This window comes from Thermobia domestica, chromosome 8 (genome assembly GCF_964235325.1).
Source record: "Thermobia domestica chromosome 8, izTheDome1.hap1.1, whole genome shotgun sequence".
Lineage (NCBI taxonomy): Eukaryota > Metazoa > Arthropoda > Insecta > Zygentoma > Lepismatidae > Thermobia > Thermobia domestica.
The window spans coordinates 24,896,499-24,915,100 of record NC_137461.1 but is presented as its reverse complement, the minus strand read 5'-3'; the positions used below and the strand labels follow the sequence as shown (position 1 = coordinate 24,915,100).

At 37.2% G+C, this 18,602-nt stretch overlaps 1 protein-coding gene across 1 annotated transcript; it reads left to right on the top strand.

Moving 5' to 3' along the window:
- Window positions 1–386: 386 nt before the first annotated feature.
- Window positions 387–18,200, top strand: LOC145692063 (uncharacterized). Its single transcript, XM_081767354.1, has 4 exons — window positions 387–401; window positions 2,391–2,475; window positions 5,784–5,815; window positions 17,843–18,200. Exons 1-4 carry the CDS (start codon window positions 387–389, stop codon window positions 18,086–18,088), a joined length of 378 nt encoding a protein of 125 aa, XP_081623480.1. The 3' UTR covers window positions 18,089–18,200.
- Window positions 18,201–18,602: the final 402 nt, after the last annotated feature.

Here is an 18,602-nt window from a genome sequence, read left to right as displayed (position 1 = left end):
ACTATAAAACACAAGGAAAACTAGCACTATAAACAAAAAATGTACCAAAACAGAACAATTACCTATTGGAAGTTGGACTGGGACTGAAAGCTATAGCGCCTCAATATCTATATTTCCACTGAGTCTAATGCAATTTATTTTTTTCTAAGGGGGGGGGTCCAATGTTCTCCGAAATTAAGAATCGCTGTAACTCAGAAACAACAACTGTTTCCGTTAGTTATAATATTTTCTTCAAGAAATGCATCTATGCATCAAATTTTGCCTTAAGCAAGTTTAGAGTATGTGCTGAGACAGAAGAAACCGTTAGCCTCATACTCTGGGCGGTATTTTGTCTAAATAACTCTTTGCATACATCTAAACAAGCCAAAGGTGTTTTGCATCACGCAATGGGCGCCAAAGTTGTATAGTTGCAGGCAGTGGCGTATTTAGGGGGGGCTTCCGGGCTTAAGCCCCCCCGAAATCTTACTTACTATAGTAAAGTATATGAAATATCTTGCAGAATTTTCACATTTTCAGGCAAAGCCCTCCCCGAAAGTTAGCAAAGCCCCCCCCCCCCCGAAAGAAAATTGTAAATACGCCTTTCTGGAAACACAGGTGTATTGAAGTTGAACATAAATTAATAATATTCATGATTTAAGTAGACCTTTCAATATGCATTTAGCCTTCTCACTAGAAACACTACACATTGCAATAACACTTTTACCCAACAACTAGCACTTTTATTATTCTCGGTTACTGTGATAAAAAAAAAAATAAAATTGTCTTAGTTTTATACTTTTCAGTGCACTCTTTAGTTCCTTCTTAACTCTCCGTTTTTCAGATCTTCATTGTTGAGTCTGCTCTCTATGCTGAATAACAGTTCATTGTTGTGCTTCACTCCTCCTCCCTGTTTTTATTGGGTGTCTTGACCACACTTTGTGAAAGTTCACTATTGTATAATTGTGATTTTAAAAATTATCGGTTGTATACGGCTATATTTCTGGAATCTGACAGTTTTACCACGCAATTACTTTAGTTTCTTTTTGATCATTTTAACTAGCTGCAGATATATTGTATATATTTTTAGTCCTTTTGTTTTACAGCTGGACTTTCGTCACAGGTTTAGTTTTCACTGACCACGGTTCTAAAGACCGCCCAAGCCATCGGCTTTGGTTTTTGTTCCCAAGGGACGCCTCACTAGCGTTTATGGACTCGCACTTTTTTTACTGTTCTTCAAAACACTTGTGTATCTTTCAAACAAACCTTTTGACTTTTGGATTCTCACCGTAATTATGTATTGTTATATTGTCCTTTTCATTAAACTAGTTGTTTTAGTTTTATTTTCAAATTTTCTAGCTAAACAAATGTCAGCGCATCCTGGTGACAGCGAGAGTATTTTGCTTCTGCTTTTCCTCTTCCTACAGCCCTTAGTTTGAATTTCTTTTAAAGTTTATATGATTTTAAACAAGTACACATTTGAATTCATGTACAACTATAATCTTGCATATTTTTGCTTACATTACAAGTACTAACAATCGGATGACATTTGAAAGGTTAGCTACAAATACCTGTATTTCCAAAGTCCGCCGTGGTTGTCTGCTCATCATGAGAGGCACCCACAACTCTCCCTCCAGGTACTGTTTAGAAGTAAATACAAACTTAGGAAGGCAATTTGGAAAAGGTTCCAATAAAACTTTGTTAATTAGAATTTTCTAGAGATATCAGTACTTCCAAAAATAATTGCTGTGCTTATATTTAATTATTGTATATAAAACAAAGCAAGAAAGCGTCACTTTGGAAAGGTTGGCTGACTGGGTATATCAACCAACGCTATCTTAGCGTCATGCGACGTTTTTTTCTATTTTTTCTTTTTTTTACTTTTTTTGGACATAGGGTTTCTGCAACGAAGTGCACACTGAAACTTGACACCTCGTTGAGACTGTGGCCAACTGTTAGAAATATAGCTAACAGGGTTGTGTTTTGTTCCCATACTAGAAGAGATGAGATCTTTTTTAAAATTTCTTGACCAAATGAATTTTAAATGATTTTAAACACTGCATAGCAAACTCTAAGTTTGGCGTCTTTCTCTGCAATTTTGGGATTTCTGTAACTTTGTGGCTATCTTTGTACCTATATTCAGCCATAACCAGAAAAGCAGTACTTTTTTTTATTTTCAAAGGAATAGATAAATGTATAGATAAAAGAATAGATAACTATAAAGACTTATACTAAAAAAATGTAAAAGAATACAAAACTAAATTAATAAAATAAAATAAATCAGATATAAGCTAGCATCTATATAATGTAGGACTTTTGAATATAAAGTAAATTTTAACATCTTCCTAATTGGTCCCTTACAACTGGTAGAATAAATTATCGAAAGTAAAATAAAATCTGTTTTTTTTTTTCAGGTAAAAAGACAAGAGAGTGAAGCCGGTAATGAAAGACAAGGAGGAGGACAAGGAGGAAAACAAGGAGGTAAAGGAAAAGGAAACGGTAAGGAAATAAGGACAAGGAAAGAAAGCATAACGTGATTAAAGAACATAAATAAAAGAATACTCTACAGTAAAGAATAAATAAAATACCCATGAAATATAAATCCATTTCTCCTATTACCATTGGAAAAACTATTACAAGCCCAAAGCTGCTCTGGAAATGTTCTGGCGATGATCAGTCCCGAAACGGCGGTGGCACGGTGTTTCTCCACCACAAAGTCCACACGGCGCGAGCTGGGATCGAACCAAGGACCCCAAGCACCGGAGGTGAACGCTCTACCACTGAGCAACCACGCCTCCGTCGAATGATTAGATATCTTGCACTTAGTGCTTACACAACTCAAGGATGTTATAAAGTAGAGGATCTGCTCATATGTATCTTCAACCTATTAAATCAAAGAAGCCAAAAAACAACCGAGCTTCGCCAAGTCTGATTGGCTACGCTCGTTTCTTGTATCCTCAGAATGGCTACTTTCGTATCCTCCATGATTGTTGGCTCAAAACATTGCGGTCCTATTGGGCAGAGTGAGCAGAATAGGGGTGGCGAAACTGTGACGTATGGCTTCAAGATTTTGTTGTAAGGGCAGATCCTATATTTTATAAGATCCTTGATACAACTAGTGTTAACAAAGAATCTTGAGGCAATTTGAAAATTACTCTAATTAAGTGTCCTCTAGTAAGGAAAGATAGAAAGAGTGACGTTGCGGATCGATGCTCCCAGCATCCAGCATCCACGTCACAGTCTTATTCCAGCCTTGACATGAACACAGAGATTGAATGTTTTCATTACTTTTAAATTCACATAGTTTCCAGATATCAATCTTACTATGTTAAAATGCGCACTTTATTCCTAATTCAGACGAATTTCATATTTATAAGACGATCAAGACTCACGTTTTGAGGACAATTCATGTTATTTTTGTATCATTATCATTATCCTTATGACACAAACACTCTAATGAGACCAGCAACCCCACTAATATTGATAGTGGCATTTCCGAATCAAACTGTTCACAATTGATAGAGAGATGAAAGAAAGTGAAAAACCCCAATTTTTTTACATACTGACGCGCAGAAATACGGGAGATAGAGAGGAAAGATGGGTCAATAATCATGTGAAGAGATCAATTCCAAATATACATTTACTCAGAAATGTTTTCGAAGTAGTTGAGAAAATGAAATCTTTCAGTTTTACGTCCCACGATTATGCTGACTAGGCTTAAGGAGACGATAATGATGAGAAATGGTGGAATGAAGAAAGTAGGAGGATACGGGGGAACTCCGAGAAACCCCACTCACACGACGTTTGTCCAACACAAAGTTCAATTTCCGCAAGCTGGGATCGAACCCAGGAACCCATGCACCAGAAGTGAACGCTCTACCACTGAGCTACCGCGGCCCTACAAAACAGTTTAAATAATCAAAAAGAAACTTGCGCAATAGTATGATAAGCAAACACTGTACTCACAGACTTGCTCATTGCTGACATATGTAACGCAGTGTTGCTACCTTACCACAAGGGAATGTTCTGTTAAATTACACGGGGTAAAAATAATAACATACAGAAAATATATTTGCTGTTACAAAGTAACGTGTGAAATTCCGATGCACTTTGTTGCCAACTTTAGATTATGTATCAATTACAAAAGTACTAAATCTTGTATTTATAAAAGTTGGTACAATGCACCATCCTAACCCATTATAACCAAAATATGATGCACACGCAAGAATATAATCACTGATAGAAGCACGACGAGAATAGGAAAAGCAGAGTGTCGAAGCAGTGTTGCCACAGTATAAAATCAGAATAGTATCAAAATACAACACATCATCATGTGTTGCTTGTGCATCATATTTGATTGCAATGTGTCAGAATAATGCACTGTGCTAACTTTTATAAATTCGAGGTGTAACATATTTCTCATTTATATGTCATCGAAAGTTGGCAACACTGTGACCCGTGTAACGTAATGTAACCTTTTTGTGCTAAAATGGCAATACTGCGTTACATATGACGACTATGATCACGTATGTGAGTACAGTGTTTGCTTATTATACCGTTGTGCAAGTTTCCTTTTGATAACTTCAACCATTTTAAAAATTTATGTGTCTAAATGTTTATTTTGCATTGCTTTCTTCACATGGTTATTCACCTTTCTCTCTGTTTTTCTGCGTGTCAGCACGTAAAAATTGTACTTCTCATTTTTTTCACCTCTCTATCGATTGTCAACTCTTTGATTAAAGAATGCCACTATCAATATCAGCTGTTTCCTTGTGAGGCATATTTATCTAGAAATAACCACTACAATATATATAAATATTATGTTGATAAACTATAACATTTATGCATATTGTAGTGGTTATTTCTAGATACATAAATATTATGTTGATAAACTATAACATTTATATATATTGTAGTGGTTATGTCTAGATAAAAATGACTCACAAGGAAACAGCTGATATTCATAGTGGCACTTGCCTATCAAACAGTTGACAATCGATAGACAGATGAAAAAAATGAGAACTACAAATTTTAATGTTAACCCCTTACCGCATGCAGCGCCTTTTTCACTTTAGTTTTTTTTTTTTTTTTTTGTGATTTATCAAAGGCATCAAATGACTGCTTTATCTGCTGTGTGAGATATTGACGTATATGAATGAGAGATTTTGGTGTCATCTTGCATGTTCTTTGTGAGTTGTAAGTTGGTCACTTACTTATTTGTCATCGAAATTAAGTGAAAAATCTAAAATTTAAGTTTTAATTCAGTTTTCAAGTTTCCGTATGAGGATTTGCAATACTGATTTTTTTTTTTTTTTTTTTTTTTTTTTGCTAAAGGGTTTAAAGGGGTCATGCAGAAAGGGGTGAAAATTTCTAAACTGTGTGGCCTTTATGCAGAGTGTTTTGGCGTTGTTTTAAGGGTTGACTAACGTGTGATTCTAACTTCCGTATGTAGTAACACGTAAGTGAAGTTAACAACGATTTATCGTATATAAAAAAAGGCCAGCCATGACTTGTCCGCAGGGTTTTTCAAACACAATTCGAGAAATTAACTTAATAGATACCACGTCTCCCTTATGTAGATTTCTTTCAGTGTATTTGGACAACCCTGCGGAGAAGTCGTGGATGACTTATTCCGATATAAATCGTTGTTATCTTTATCTTAACGAACGTGTTTCTAGATACAGAATTTAGCAACACGCGTTAGTCAAGATCATACAACGCTGAAAACGACTCTGCATAAGGTCCTGTATGTTTTATTTCGTGTTTGATGTTTTGGTTAATATATATATTTCTTTCTATATTTTCAGGATTGGTGGAACAAGACGTTTCTCTTTTAAGAGTAAGTGAGATGTATTTTAATCACAAAATTCATTACTTTGCTTCGTCAATAACATGCCGCTCTGTTATTAGCCTATTTTCATATTATTGACGATACTATATACAACCCTTCCTTTTACACAGGATTTTTGAAATAGGGATCCTTGAATAACTTCTGGGGAATAGTGTATGCCATGATCATTTCGTAGCCATATGAGGGGGGGGACAAAAGCTGCTTACAGTTTAGCTTAGAAGATTATTATTATTAATATCAATAAACATAATGATAACTAGGGTGAGATAAAATACTCTAAAGGCTAAGATTCAAAGGCTCTAAGGTTAAGACTCTCGTAAACAACATTATGTTTAGGAAGGTTGCTAGGCCTCCTCAAGGTGAAAGTTCCAAACTGATAATTTTGCAAAACTTACCTGAAGATAGAAAACATAATATCATATAATATTAAAGGTTCTGTAAAACTCGAAAATAAAAACTGGTTAATAATCATCAACCTTACACTTAGTCAAAGTCTTTGGTCGAAATAGAATTGAACATACATTTCTATAGAACGACTTAGTCAATTTGAGCCAAAACTGACAGTAACGCCGTTGATTACATACTTAGGTGGTCTGTTCAAGTTTGAAGAAGATTCGGTGATGGCCAGAGAAGTAACCGACATAGGTTTCATAAATAACTTTAAAATAAAAATAAAAATGGAAATGGCAAGTAGCCTTGGAGGACAAATAAGATTTGAATACAATGATTACTTGATTTCGAATTTCGTGTTTTCACTGTTGAGATCTTACAGGAAATGAACATTCAAAATTAACGTTAAATCCAAACTACATATAGTGTTCAGTAATCGATCCAGACCACCCGCACTGTTGGCGGGAATGTTAACCATATATGTATAGAAGGAAATGCTCAAGTGTATATGGGAAGATGAAGAGCCAAGCCAATATACAACGAACGTGTCTGAATAAACTAAAAGATAAAATCACTGACGACAACTTGGTACAATAGTTATTTCTTTTGTAAAACGAGCTGTCAAAATATACGAAGTATCAGCAGCTCAGTAGGTGTAAAACATGTGATATATACTGATAGAATAAATAAACTGTTTAAATCTCAAACAACGGACTGACTCTTGACTATTGTATTCGTCATACATCAGGTTGTCTAAAAAGTATTGAAACTATTGAGGTTAAAATTGAGAATACATTTAATTTATTGCGGCATAAAAGTAACATTATAAATCCAGATATGTAGCATTTTCTTCGAAGGCCTTCTGCTACATTTCCTGCAACATCACTATCCCGTCGCTAAAGTGCTTCTGTAATTTCTGGTCAAAAAGTTGTGATGCGTGGTTTTCCACAGGCCTCTCTTGAAACTAATTTAACACAATTTAGGGAATTCTGCTTATACAGAAACAAATGATGGTTTGGCGGTGCCAGATGCAGACCATACTACTGATGTATTGAAACCTCGCATCCCAGCACTAGCCCTTCTGATGAATCGTTAAAGGTGTATACTGTCTGGTGCTGTTAACACAGTGTAGTATACCTTTTCTGTTGACCACTTCTGGGCGTTCCTTTAGAATTCCCTAGGTGCATTCGCGTTAACAATACAGATCAGAGTCTATCGTTCCGCCTGGTGTTAGCAACTAATAATGCATGATGCTCCAGAATGTACCGCATAATCTTTGTGGGCGTCAGAGTAGATTTTACCACACACTATGTGGTTTCTCCTCCTTTTGTTCACGATATTTCTCGCACATTCTTGTGGTACATAATCCATTTATCATCACTCGTGATCAACCGCTTCATAAATGACTAAACTTCGTTACATCTCAGTACAAATTCGCAGTTAGACATTCGATGAAGTAAATGATTTTGTTAAATCATGTGCCAACCAAACATCGGCTGTTTTCTGTAACAACTTTCACCAAAAGATTTAACACTGCTTGGTGATGAATTTGCAAGTTACAGGCGATGTCATGACTGTATAAGACAATCTTGCTTGATTTTTGACAGAATATCCTCCATTTTTGTTGTGATTAGTCGTCCACTGCGGGGAGCAATTTGGATATTGATTTTGAAATCGTATCTTGCCCATAAATAGCACATTTTTTCACAGGTCTATTCAACATTTGTGCCTTTGTTAACATAAAATTGTAGAATGTAACAGTTTTGCGCAAAGTAACTCATCTTCACGGCGCAATATCATACGCCTCATTGTAAGAATTCCAATATTTTTTACGTCTCTCCTAGCTATGTTAGGCCTTGCTAGACGAGTAAAATTGAGGTTCAACCTAGAAGTAATTGTAATAAAAGGTATTATTATTGTTTCTAATCCTATTGAGTATCCTGAATAACATATCAAAAGTCTGCTAAAATATGAAAACGGGAATGCCGCCATCTTGAATATTTTCATAAACCATTTTGATAAACTTTTCTTGTAATATCTTCGCAATGAATCAAGCTAGAGTCTTGGTTCCTGTCCCAAATCAAACCTAATAAACAATACAATCACCAAAATGTACAGTTGGTAAAATTGTGTGAAGAATTATTTAAATATGGTTACTGTTAGGCTGAAAATGTTGTTGAATTGATCGTATTTTGTCACTATCATGTCTAATAACTATAAAATCCTCAGAGATAATGGAAAACAACCTGAAATAAAATTAATAGATCCCAGTCGTACTTTTCCATCCACACCAAAACTCTTTACCTATGTCTCAAAGTAAGGGAGCTATGTGGTTTAATGTGATACAGGGTGTTGTATTTTGAGTCACTCACATATGCAATTCAGGTACTGTGGTTATACATCAAAACAAGAAGGAAATACGCAGAAATAACAACTGACATTTTGCATCGCTGGGTAAAAAAGGTCGAGTTACTGTGGATCATTTCATGTCTTCTAAAGCCAAGTTTACCTCACTGTAGGGTGTGAGTCAACTGGTTCATAAGGGTGAACATCATACTGTATCATTTGTGGTTTTCCTCCCTATTATCGACATGGATCCAACCAATGAATCCTGCATTCTGTCAACGCTGTTATTTATAGTAAGGCATGCAGCACGTTACAACCAAGTTCCAACAATAACCTTTGATTAGCCGTTGTACTTAAAAACAGTTGAAATTGTAAGTAACAAATCACAAGGTAGTCCGTTAAAGAAATGTACCTGCTTTAAATGTGCGTATAAATGTATATTAGTTTTGTCACTACAGGATCCAATTTGTCTGAAATTTCGGAAGGTGTGAATGTAGCAAATGCATTGAAGCATATGTAGTCGGGCAAAGCAATTGCTATAGTTATTCGTGGCCACATAGTAGTGTCATCACTCCTTAATGATATTTTAGCTAATGAAGCAGTAAGTACAGAACGTGAAAGCACTACCTATGCATAAAACGATTAATATTTGAACGACTTCTGAAAGAAGAAATGTTGGCTTCCAAAATTCCTAATGACGTAATCAGCAGACCTTACAAGAAACTACAGGAACTGATAACCAGCAGAGCTGCTGCACTGTGCATGGTGTACATTGAAATGGTGGATATCCTGAATTCATTTATGAAAGCCGAAGGAACAGGCAATTGGAAAATGTATTTGCGTACGGTAAAAGAAATGCTTCCTTTTTCGCAGCATGTGGCCATACTTCGTATGCATGTTCAGCACTAATATGCTTACAAAGCATGTTAGAACTTGAAGATGTAGTTCCAAACGTACACACAGCTTCAATGAGCTGACTACATGTTGTAAGGCGGAGTAATAGGTTTTGGGCCGGACTCTCCATGGATTTGATAATTGAGCAAGTACTAATGAGGAACATAAAAGGCATTAGCAATGTGCTAACACATGGTAAATAGATGACACAAGAGCAGTAGCTCGTATGGGTAATGTTGCAACCCATTTGTGCACTTCTTGACCAGGAGATGCAAGAGTTTTCTGAAATTCAACAGGCGATGACTGAGCAACATATAACTCTGACAAAATCCAGCGTGAAAAGGAATAACGCCGATGCACAAAAAATTATGGAATTTGTGGAACAACTCAGCATTTTCTTGACTAAAATCAAAGGAACGTAATTACAGGCATCACATATTCTGCAGAAAGAAATCCTGAAATGGCAGGTAAAGTAGGGAGCAGAATTCTTGTTGACATGAACGGTACATTGGTTACACAATTTTCATTCAAGAGAAACAAAATAGTGAAACCAATGAGATTAGTACAGGTAGTTAAGGCGAAGAATGAGACATTTTACATAGATGCTTAACTGGTTTTCCAGCGTCTTCTCATTTGCACAAAAAGCAGTGAATTCGATTTGAAACATGTTTTCCATTACGAGCTATGTACATACACAGCTTCGATATTTGATACATATATACCTAGCTTACAACGTACTTGCGTAGCCAATACCTGGCAATCCCTACAACACCAGGAAATATGTACTATGTCATTGATGGTAGGTGGTTGCTTCACCGTTTGCCTTGGAGTAAACAACAAACATTTGAAGCAATCTCCCTTTCATATGTACAGTATGTTAAGTCAAAGTTCGGGGGAGCAACTATTATATTTTATGCCTACCAAGGAAAACACTTATCAACAAAGTCTGAGGCTCATTCCAAGCGCAACAGAGATCTGGAAAGACCAAAGGTGCGTGTAACTCACTCGACAGTTCTCGCTATCACTAAAGACATGTTCTTGAGCAACAAAGAGAACAAGCAGACTTTTGTAACACTGTTGGCTAAGAAGTTTACAGGAGCTGGGTATGGTATCAAACATGCTCCTGGTGACAGATGTCCTGATTGTAAAACAAGCTATTGAAATATCGCAGGTATGTCTGAAAGCAGTCATTGGTGAAGACGCTGACCTTCTAGTTCTGTTAATCTACTATTTCGACAACAAACTCAATGATGTCTTCCTGCGTCCTGAACCAAAAGAAAACTTCCAAAGGTGTGATGGTCTACGACATTAGGGCAATAAAACAAACACTGGGTGATGCACTGCAATCACACATACTCTTCGCTCATACACTACTGGGATGCGACACTACATCCACACAATATGGGTTAGGGAAACGGCATTCCATTCTACCCTTGCGGAAGATCGAATGTTTACGAGAACAGGCCGCAATCTTTAGAACTGCGGAAAGAACACAAGAACAAATTAAGACATCTGGTAATAAAGCTATGGGGTTTTCATATGGAGGTCGAATTGGTAAAACTCTCAATGACATTCGCTATCACAAGTTTATCTCCAAAACAGTTAAATCGACACCTCAAATGAAGCTTTAAGTACTGCCGCCTACTGAAGATGCCTACTACTATTATTCTCTCCAGTGACCTCGATCCGTTGCAATGGGGTTAGGAGCTCCGTGATGGACATCTGTCACCAGTGAAGATGGCCTACTTCCCCGCACCTAAGCACTTGTTCAAGTTCATAAAATGTGGCTGCTCTACAACTCTGTGTTCTACCATGCAATGCAACTCAAGGCACATGGCCTTGGCTGCTCTGAATGTTATGGAATCATATGCCATAATGCAACAGATGCGACAGAAGTGGGACCACAAAACAATAATGACTAATTTTGGTGCCAGTGCTTCATTTGCTGATTGTGGAATTGTGATTGAAGAAAGATATTTTCGCTTGGTTGTGTGCGTTTTTCCTTTTTGGTCATGATAATTATGAAAAGAATGCATACTATCTAGTCTGTTCATTTGAACCATAAAAACTAGTCTGTTCATTTGAACATATTTCTAAGTTCTATAAGAAAGATCTCTTGTTGTTCATCTATATTTGTTATAGCAAATTTGTATGTTCATATAAAATAATTTGTATATAAACTATTCATTAATAGTGATAATGTTGGTGGCGTCGATAGACGTACGGTGTATGTTCTCGTTTGATTAATCAGCTTTGTAGCGCAATATGCGTTTACAAGAACGATGATAACAGTTAATTTTTACATGTTTTTCGCACTTTGTGCTACAAAAAATGTGAAAACATTTAAAAATTAAGTCTTATCATTACGGCATATAAGTTTTTTACAATGTTTCGTATCAAATGATGTAAATAAAACATATTTAATTACACATGTAATTGTAATTTACTGAAAACCCATGTTTATCTCTTTCATCTATGGCTGATGCCCTTTACTTCGGCACAAACTTAATGAAAATCCATTTTACGGAAGCGGAGTTATAGCTACTTTTTTACACAGCGATCCAAGATGTCATTTGTTGCTTCTGCCACAGTACCTGAATTGCGTATGTGAGTGACTCAAAATACAACACCCTGTATCACATTAAACCACGTAGCTCCTTTACTTTCAGACATGGGTAAACAATATTGGTGTGGATGGAAAAGTAAGACTGGGATCTGTTAATTTTATTTCGGGTTGTTTTCCATTATCTCTGAGGATTTTATAGTTATTAGCCATGAAAGTGACAAAATAAGATCAATTCAACAATGTTTTCAGTCTAACACTAACCATATTTAAATAATTCTTCACACAATTTTACCAATTGTACATTTTGATGATTGTATTGTTTATTAGCTTTGATTTGGGACAGGAACCAAGTCTCTAGCTTGATTCATTGGGAAGATATTACAAGAAAAGTTTATCAGAATGGTATATGAAAATATTCAAGATGGCGGCCCAAAATGGCGGCTTTCTCGTAGTCAAATTTTGGCAGATTTTTGATATGTTATTCAGGACATTCAATAGAACCAGCAGCAATATAATATATTTTATTACAATTACTTCTAGGTTAGGCCTACCCCTTTTTTGGCCTAAATTTACTCATCTATACCCGCTGCAATTGATATACCCCGAGTTTTATGACATTAACACCATCTCATGCGCAAGAGGTTCAATACATTTTAGACTTATAGCTCACAACCTGGAGCCTCATGCTGAATCGGTTTCCCCAAAGACAACGCACAATTTGCGTTTTAGTATGCGATAATCAATATCACATACTTTTAATAGACTCAAATGTTTTGTTGGAGGGTACGGTGGCTCAGTGGTAGAGCGTTCAACTCCGGTGCTTGGGGTCCGTGGGTTGATGCCAGCTCGCACCGTGTGGACTTTGAGGTGAACAAACACCGTGCTCGTGGGTTTTCTCGGGATTCTCCCATTTCTTCTCACTTTCTTTATTCCACCATTTCATTCATTTCTCATCATCACTGTGTTCTTTAGCCTAACCGGCATAACCCTGGGACATAAAACTTAAAGATTTCATTTTTTTAAAAAAAAATGTTCGGTTCCATTTGCTTTTGTACTTCATTGCTTGTATATTCTAATTTTATGCATGGCCTGTTGTTTCAATTTAATATTCAAAGTGAACATTTATGTTTGTAATTACTATATAGTATGTTCAGGCCCGTATTTAAGTAAGTGCTATTCTGTGCTCGAGCACATTGCCAAATGCCTTTATTTATTTAGTTAGTTATTCACATTTGGCAACATTGTTTATTGAACATCCCGCTTTACTTCTAGTACTGAAATATTTATAAAGTACATTTGCTTAGAGCTACTGCTAAAAGTTTGTAGTTTTTAGTCAATAGTTCCAAACTGTAGCACAAGGAAGCACTTACTAGCAATAGGAAAAATATTAAAATAGTAATCTGATGCTTACTGACACACACACACGCACACTGAGACATTGTCTCGATCTGAATGAAATCTGCTTGGAGAATGGCGTCTTTGCTTTCAAATCAGAGTTGCCAACCACAGATAACAAAATTAGCCTATCGATTTTCATCTTTAAAACTATCGCATATTATTTTAAAAATACCGTATATTCGTTATGACGTCATAATTGTAGCAACAAGTATAATACTACTAATAATATCGGGGACCGCGGTGGCTCAGTGGTAGAGCGTTCAACTCTGGTGCTTGGGGTCCCGGGTTCGATCCCAGCCCCCCCAAATGAACTTTGTGGTAGACAAACACCGTGTGCATGGGTTTTCACGGGATTTTCCCGTTTCCTCCCACTTTCTTTAGTCCACTATTTCATTCATTACACATCATCACCGTCACCTTTAGCCTAACCGGCATATCCGTGGGACGTAAAACTCAAAGATTTCATTTCATTTTTACTAATAATAGCAATAATATACAATAAACTTATCTTCTAATTTTCAGTTTCGAACTTCAAATCGGTGCCGAGGTCCTCACCTTCTTTTACTCTTATTAATACTACTCCAAACAAGAACAATATTTTCACCTGCTCTTAAATATAATTGAATTTAAAGAATGAAGGCAGGGTTACCATTTGTCAGTTTTCAAATTTTATTAATTTATTTTAGCGGGAGTGACTGTTAAAAACCTCAATGTGTGTGTATGTTTTAAAATTATTTAATGCACATTTAAAACTTTATTTGTACATTCAAAAACTGGAAAAGTGTGTTCTAAATTTATTGTATATTCACCTATTATCGATAAAGTATTATCTTATACGAGGGGGAACCCAAAAAAACCGGGAAATTCGTCGTAACTTCTTTATTTCTCAATATTTTTACTCCGAATTTTCATCACCTTCAAAGTATTGTCCATGGACCGCAACGCATTTCTGCAAACGATCCTTCCATTGTTCAAAACAGTTTTGAAAATCACTTATCGGGATCTTCTTTATGACCTCCAGCGATTTTTGTTTTACCTCCTCCACAGTGGCAAAACCTCCTCCACTGGCTTGATTGCTGCTTTGATTCGGGGTCATAGCCATAGCACCACGATTCATCATCAGTAATCACCTTGGTAAAAATGTCAGGGTCCTCTTTGAGTTGATTTTGAAGTTCAACACATGCCTCAAGTCAACGCTCCTTTTGCTCGTCTGTGAGAAGGCGAGGGACAAATTTGGCTGCAACCCTTCTCATGTGCAAATCTTCTGATAAAATCCTCTGAATTGAACTCCACGATATTTCAGACATCTCACAGAGTTGATTAATGGTTCGGCGACGGTCTTCACGAACGAGGGCATTGATTTTTTCGACGTTTTCGTCAGTTCTTGCCGTTGAGGGGCGTTCTGATCGGGGTTGGTCTTCAATTGACAGTTCTCCATTTTTAAAACGTGCAAACCACTCGTATACTCTGGTTTTACTTAGGGCAGCATCCCCATAAGCAGTCTTCAGCATTACAGTAGTTTCCGCGGCCGATTTCCCCAACAGGAAACCAAATTTCACAGCCGCCTCGATAATCTGCCATCACGTTTTCGCCGAACTGGAAAAAGTTGGTTTACTAAACAAACTCTCAAGAGCGAACCGATGCACTCACAGCGACACAACTTCGCACACTGACGCAGGTGACGTGATCGTAACGGACAATTGTTACAACAAAGGGTTCCCCCACTCTCCCTCCCCACAGCAGACAATTCCCGTTTTTTTTGGGTCCCCCCTCGTATAGCATTAAGGCTTAAATTATCGTATATCACGGTAAATTATCGTATGGTTGGCATGCCTGCTTCAAGTAGCTATTTCCAACTCGCGGATAAGTGACATGAAACACTACTTTTCCACTCACACGGGATGTACTTGAACCTGAACCCACAAAGTGGGGGGTGATGTATATATTTCCTGAAAGCTTGGGTCAAGGTAAGATCAAAACCGATTACCAAAATTGGGGAGGTCTGAAGCATTTCGCTTGATGGCAGCACGTTACTCATTTTTAACACTTTTAAGCGTGTCTTAAAGTCCGTTGCAACTCCGAAAAATCTGAAACGGTGAGACAGATATGAAAACAGAAAAACATGTCTTTCATCATTTCAAAAGTATAACGTATCAAAGTAAAATTAATTGTCCCAGGGTCCCAGACGGGGTACAACTCATTTTTTTAAAAAAAAAATGGAAACGGGGATCAACTACCACATCGTATGAAAGTTGGTGTTAAATAAAAGAAGATAAATCAAGTCACGACTCTCTACGATAAACCTGTGCAAAATAGCGGTGGGTCAAAATAGCAACACAATCTTTATTGCAAAGTCTATGGCCACTCGTATGTATATGAAACGGTGGAATAGGTGTAGAAACAAAAACACGAGTATGTCATTATTTCAAAAGTATTCAAAGTAAAAAAAAATGTTCCAGGGTTCCTCGCAAGGACCCAGACGGGGTCAAACTCAAAATGTTGAAATAGGAAGGGGTTCAAATTGAGTATCGTGTGAAAGCTTATGTTAAGTGAAAGAAGAGGAAACAAGTCTTGGCTCTTGATGAAAAAGTATATTGCCACTCCTATTAATCTGAAGCGGTGAGACAGGTGTAAAAACAAAGCAAAACAAAACAAAAACTAGAATGTATCAAAGGAAAAAAGAAATATCCCAGTTTCAACTTCAGGATCCCAGACGGGGTCCAAGTCAAAAGTTTCAAGTGCCAAGGGGGTAAATAAGAACACCATGTGAAAGCTCGTGTTAAATGATACAGAATTGGATATTGGACATGTCTCGACTGTCGATAAGCATTGCTAAATAGGCCGAGTCATTTTCTTTGATACATTCTAGTTTTTGTTTTGTTTTGTTTTGTTTATACACCTGTTTCACCGCTTCAGATTAATAGGAGTAGCAATAGACTTTTTCATCAAGAGTCGAGACTTGTTTTCTCTTGTTTCACTTAACATAAGCTTTCGTATGTTACTCAATTTGAATCCCTTTCCATTTCAACATTTTGAGTTTGACCCCGTCTGGGACCCTGAGAGGGATCCTGGAACATTTTTTTACTTTGAATCATTATACTTTTGAAATAATGACATACCCATGTTTTTGTTTATACACCTATTCAACTGTTTCAGATTCATACGAGTGGCCATAGACTTTGCAATGAAGATTGTTTTGATATTTTGACCCACCGCTATTTTGCACAGGCTTATCGTAAAGAGTCGCGACTTATCTTCTATTATTTAACGCCTACTTTTATACGATATGCAAGTTGACCCACCTTTCCATTTAAAAATTTTGAGTTGGGCCCCATCTGGATCCTGCGGGGGACCCTGGGATAATTTATTTTACTATGATACGTTATACTTTTGAAATGATGAAAGACATATTTTTCTGTTTTCATATTTGTCCCACCATTTCAGTTTTTTCGGGGTTGCAACAGACTTTAAGACACGCTTAAAGATGTTAATAAAAATGAGTAACGTGTTTCCCTCAAACGGAATGCTTGAGACCTCCCCAATTTTGATAACCGGTTTTGATCTTACCTTGACCCGAGCTTTCAGGAAATATATATATCTCCCCCGCTTTGTGGGTTCAGGTTCAAGTGCATTCCGTGGCAGAATAAAAACTACAAGTAGTACAGATAGGTATTGAGAAGGCCTGGTAGAAGACGTCTGCACGGGCCGGAATTTTTAGCCAGGCCAGGTCCGGCCTGTGAATTTATAACGTAAGGTCCGACCCAAGTCTGAAATATGTTTTAGCATTTAGGCCCGAGCCCGGTCCGACCTCGTGTGATAATCAAATGAGCCTGAAAAAGCCCGAATTACAGAAACTTAATAATTAACACAAAATTGTATTTTTATTTACAGCAATCAGAGGATCAATTTTCTGTTGTACTTCAGAAAGACCAGTTTAATAAATAATGTTGTACAGTATATCTATAAAGTTAGACCCGAGAAATATTATTGTGTATTTAAAAATTTTTCGGCCAGAGCGTGGCACGGGCCCGAAGTGATACTTGTATTGCAGTCCTGAGTCCGGCCCGCGAGCTTGGCCCGAGCCCGTGGAGACCTCTACCTGGTAGTAAGAGTAATCCACGAATGGTGTACTAAATATCTGCAAGATGATTGCTTTCGTCATGGATGTTATTAAGGGCTGCTACAAGTGCACTGCTTCGATAATGTCATATTGTTTAGGCTGCTTTGTATGGCAGCTTTACGAGCTTCTTGCGAATGATAGAAGGAGAGTTTCATGTTGGAGACTTAGAAATAAATGGTGTTATTGAAACACGCGGCATTACTGCCAATTCGCGTGTCATCAAGTTTGGAAGTGCACATATTCCAATAACTGAATGCTAGAATTAAAGTAATTCAAGTAATGTATATTACTTCTTTTTCAGGTAAGGAGACAAGAAGATGAAAGTGAAGGAAACGAAAGCAAAGGAAAGGGCAAAGGAAAGGGCAAAGGAAAGGGCAAAGGAAAGGGCAAAGGAAAAGGTAAAGGTAATCGAGGGGATAATGAAGGACAAGGACAAGGAAATGATAATCAAGGAGGCGATAAAGGACAAGGACAAGAAAATAGTAAACACGGACGAACAAAAGCGGAAGAGATGAGCGGTGGCAAATCCAAACAAGGAGGAGAATAGTAAAAAACTAAGTTGAAAACTCACTCTTAAAATAAATCTACGCGGCATTGAAGAAATTAACAGAAAACCAATTACTGTAAAAGAACCTTCTGGTGATGGTCTATCACGTCCGAGAAGTTGGCCCCCCCCATTGAAGCACTAATGATCTCTTCTAGTGCAATCGTTAGTGCTTCGTTAGTGCTTCTTAGAAGACCAACTCCCAACATTAGTGCTTCAATAGTTTGGACGCTAGAAGCAAAAAACTTTGGGGGGGGCCAACTTCACGTTAGCCCCCCCCAGAAAGCACTAACGATTAAACCTAGTGGAATCGTTAGTGCATCGTTAGTGCTTCCAGAAAACACGAATAGTTTCGTTAGTGCTTCACAATTAGTGTGGCTATAGCCAGTTATATGTCACGAAATTCCCATAAGGAATACATGGGGAATTTTTAATTGGCTCAAATTCCCAACAAATTCAAAAGCGCTAATGACCTCTTCTAGTGCAATCGTTAGTGCTTCTTAGAAAACCAACTCCC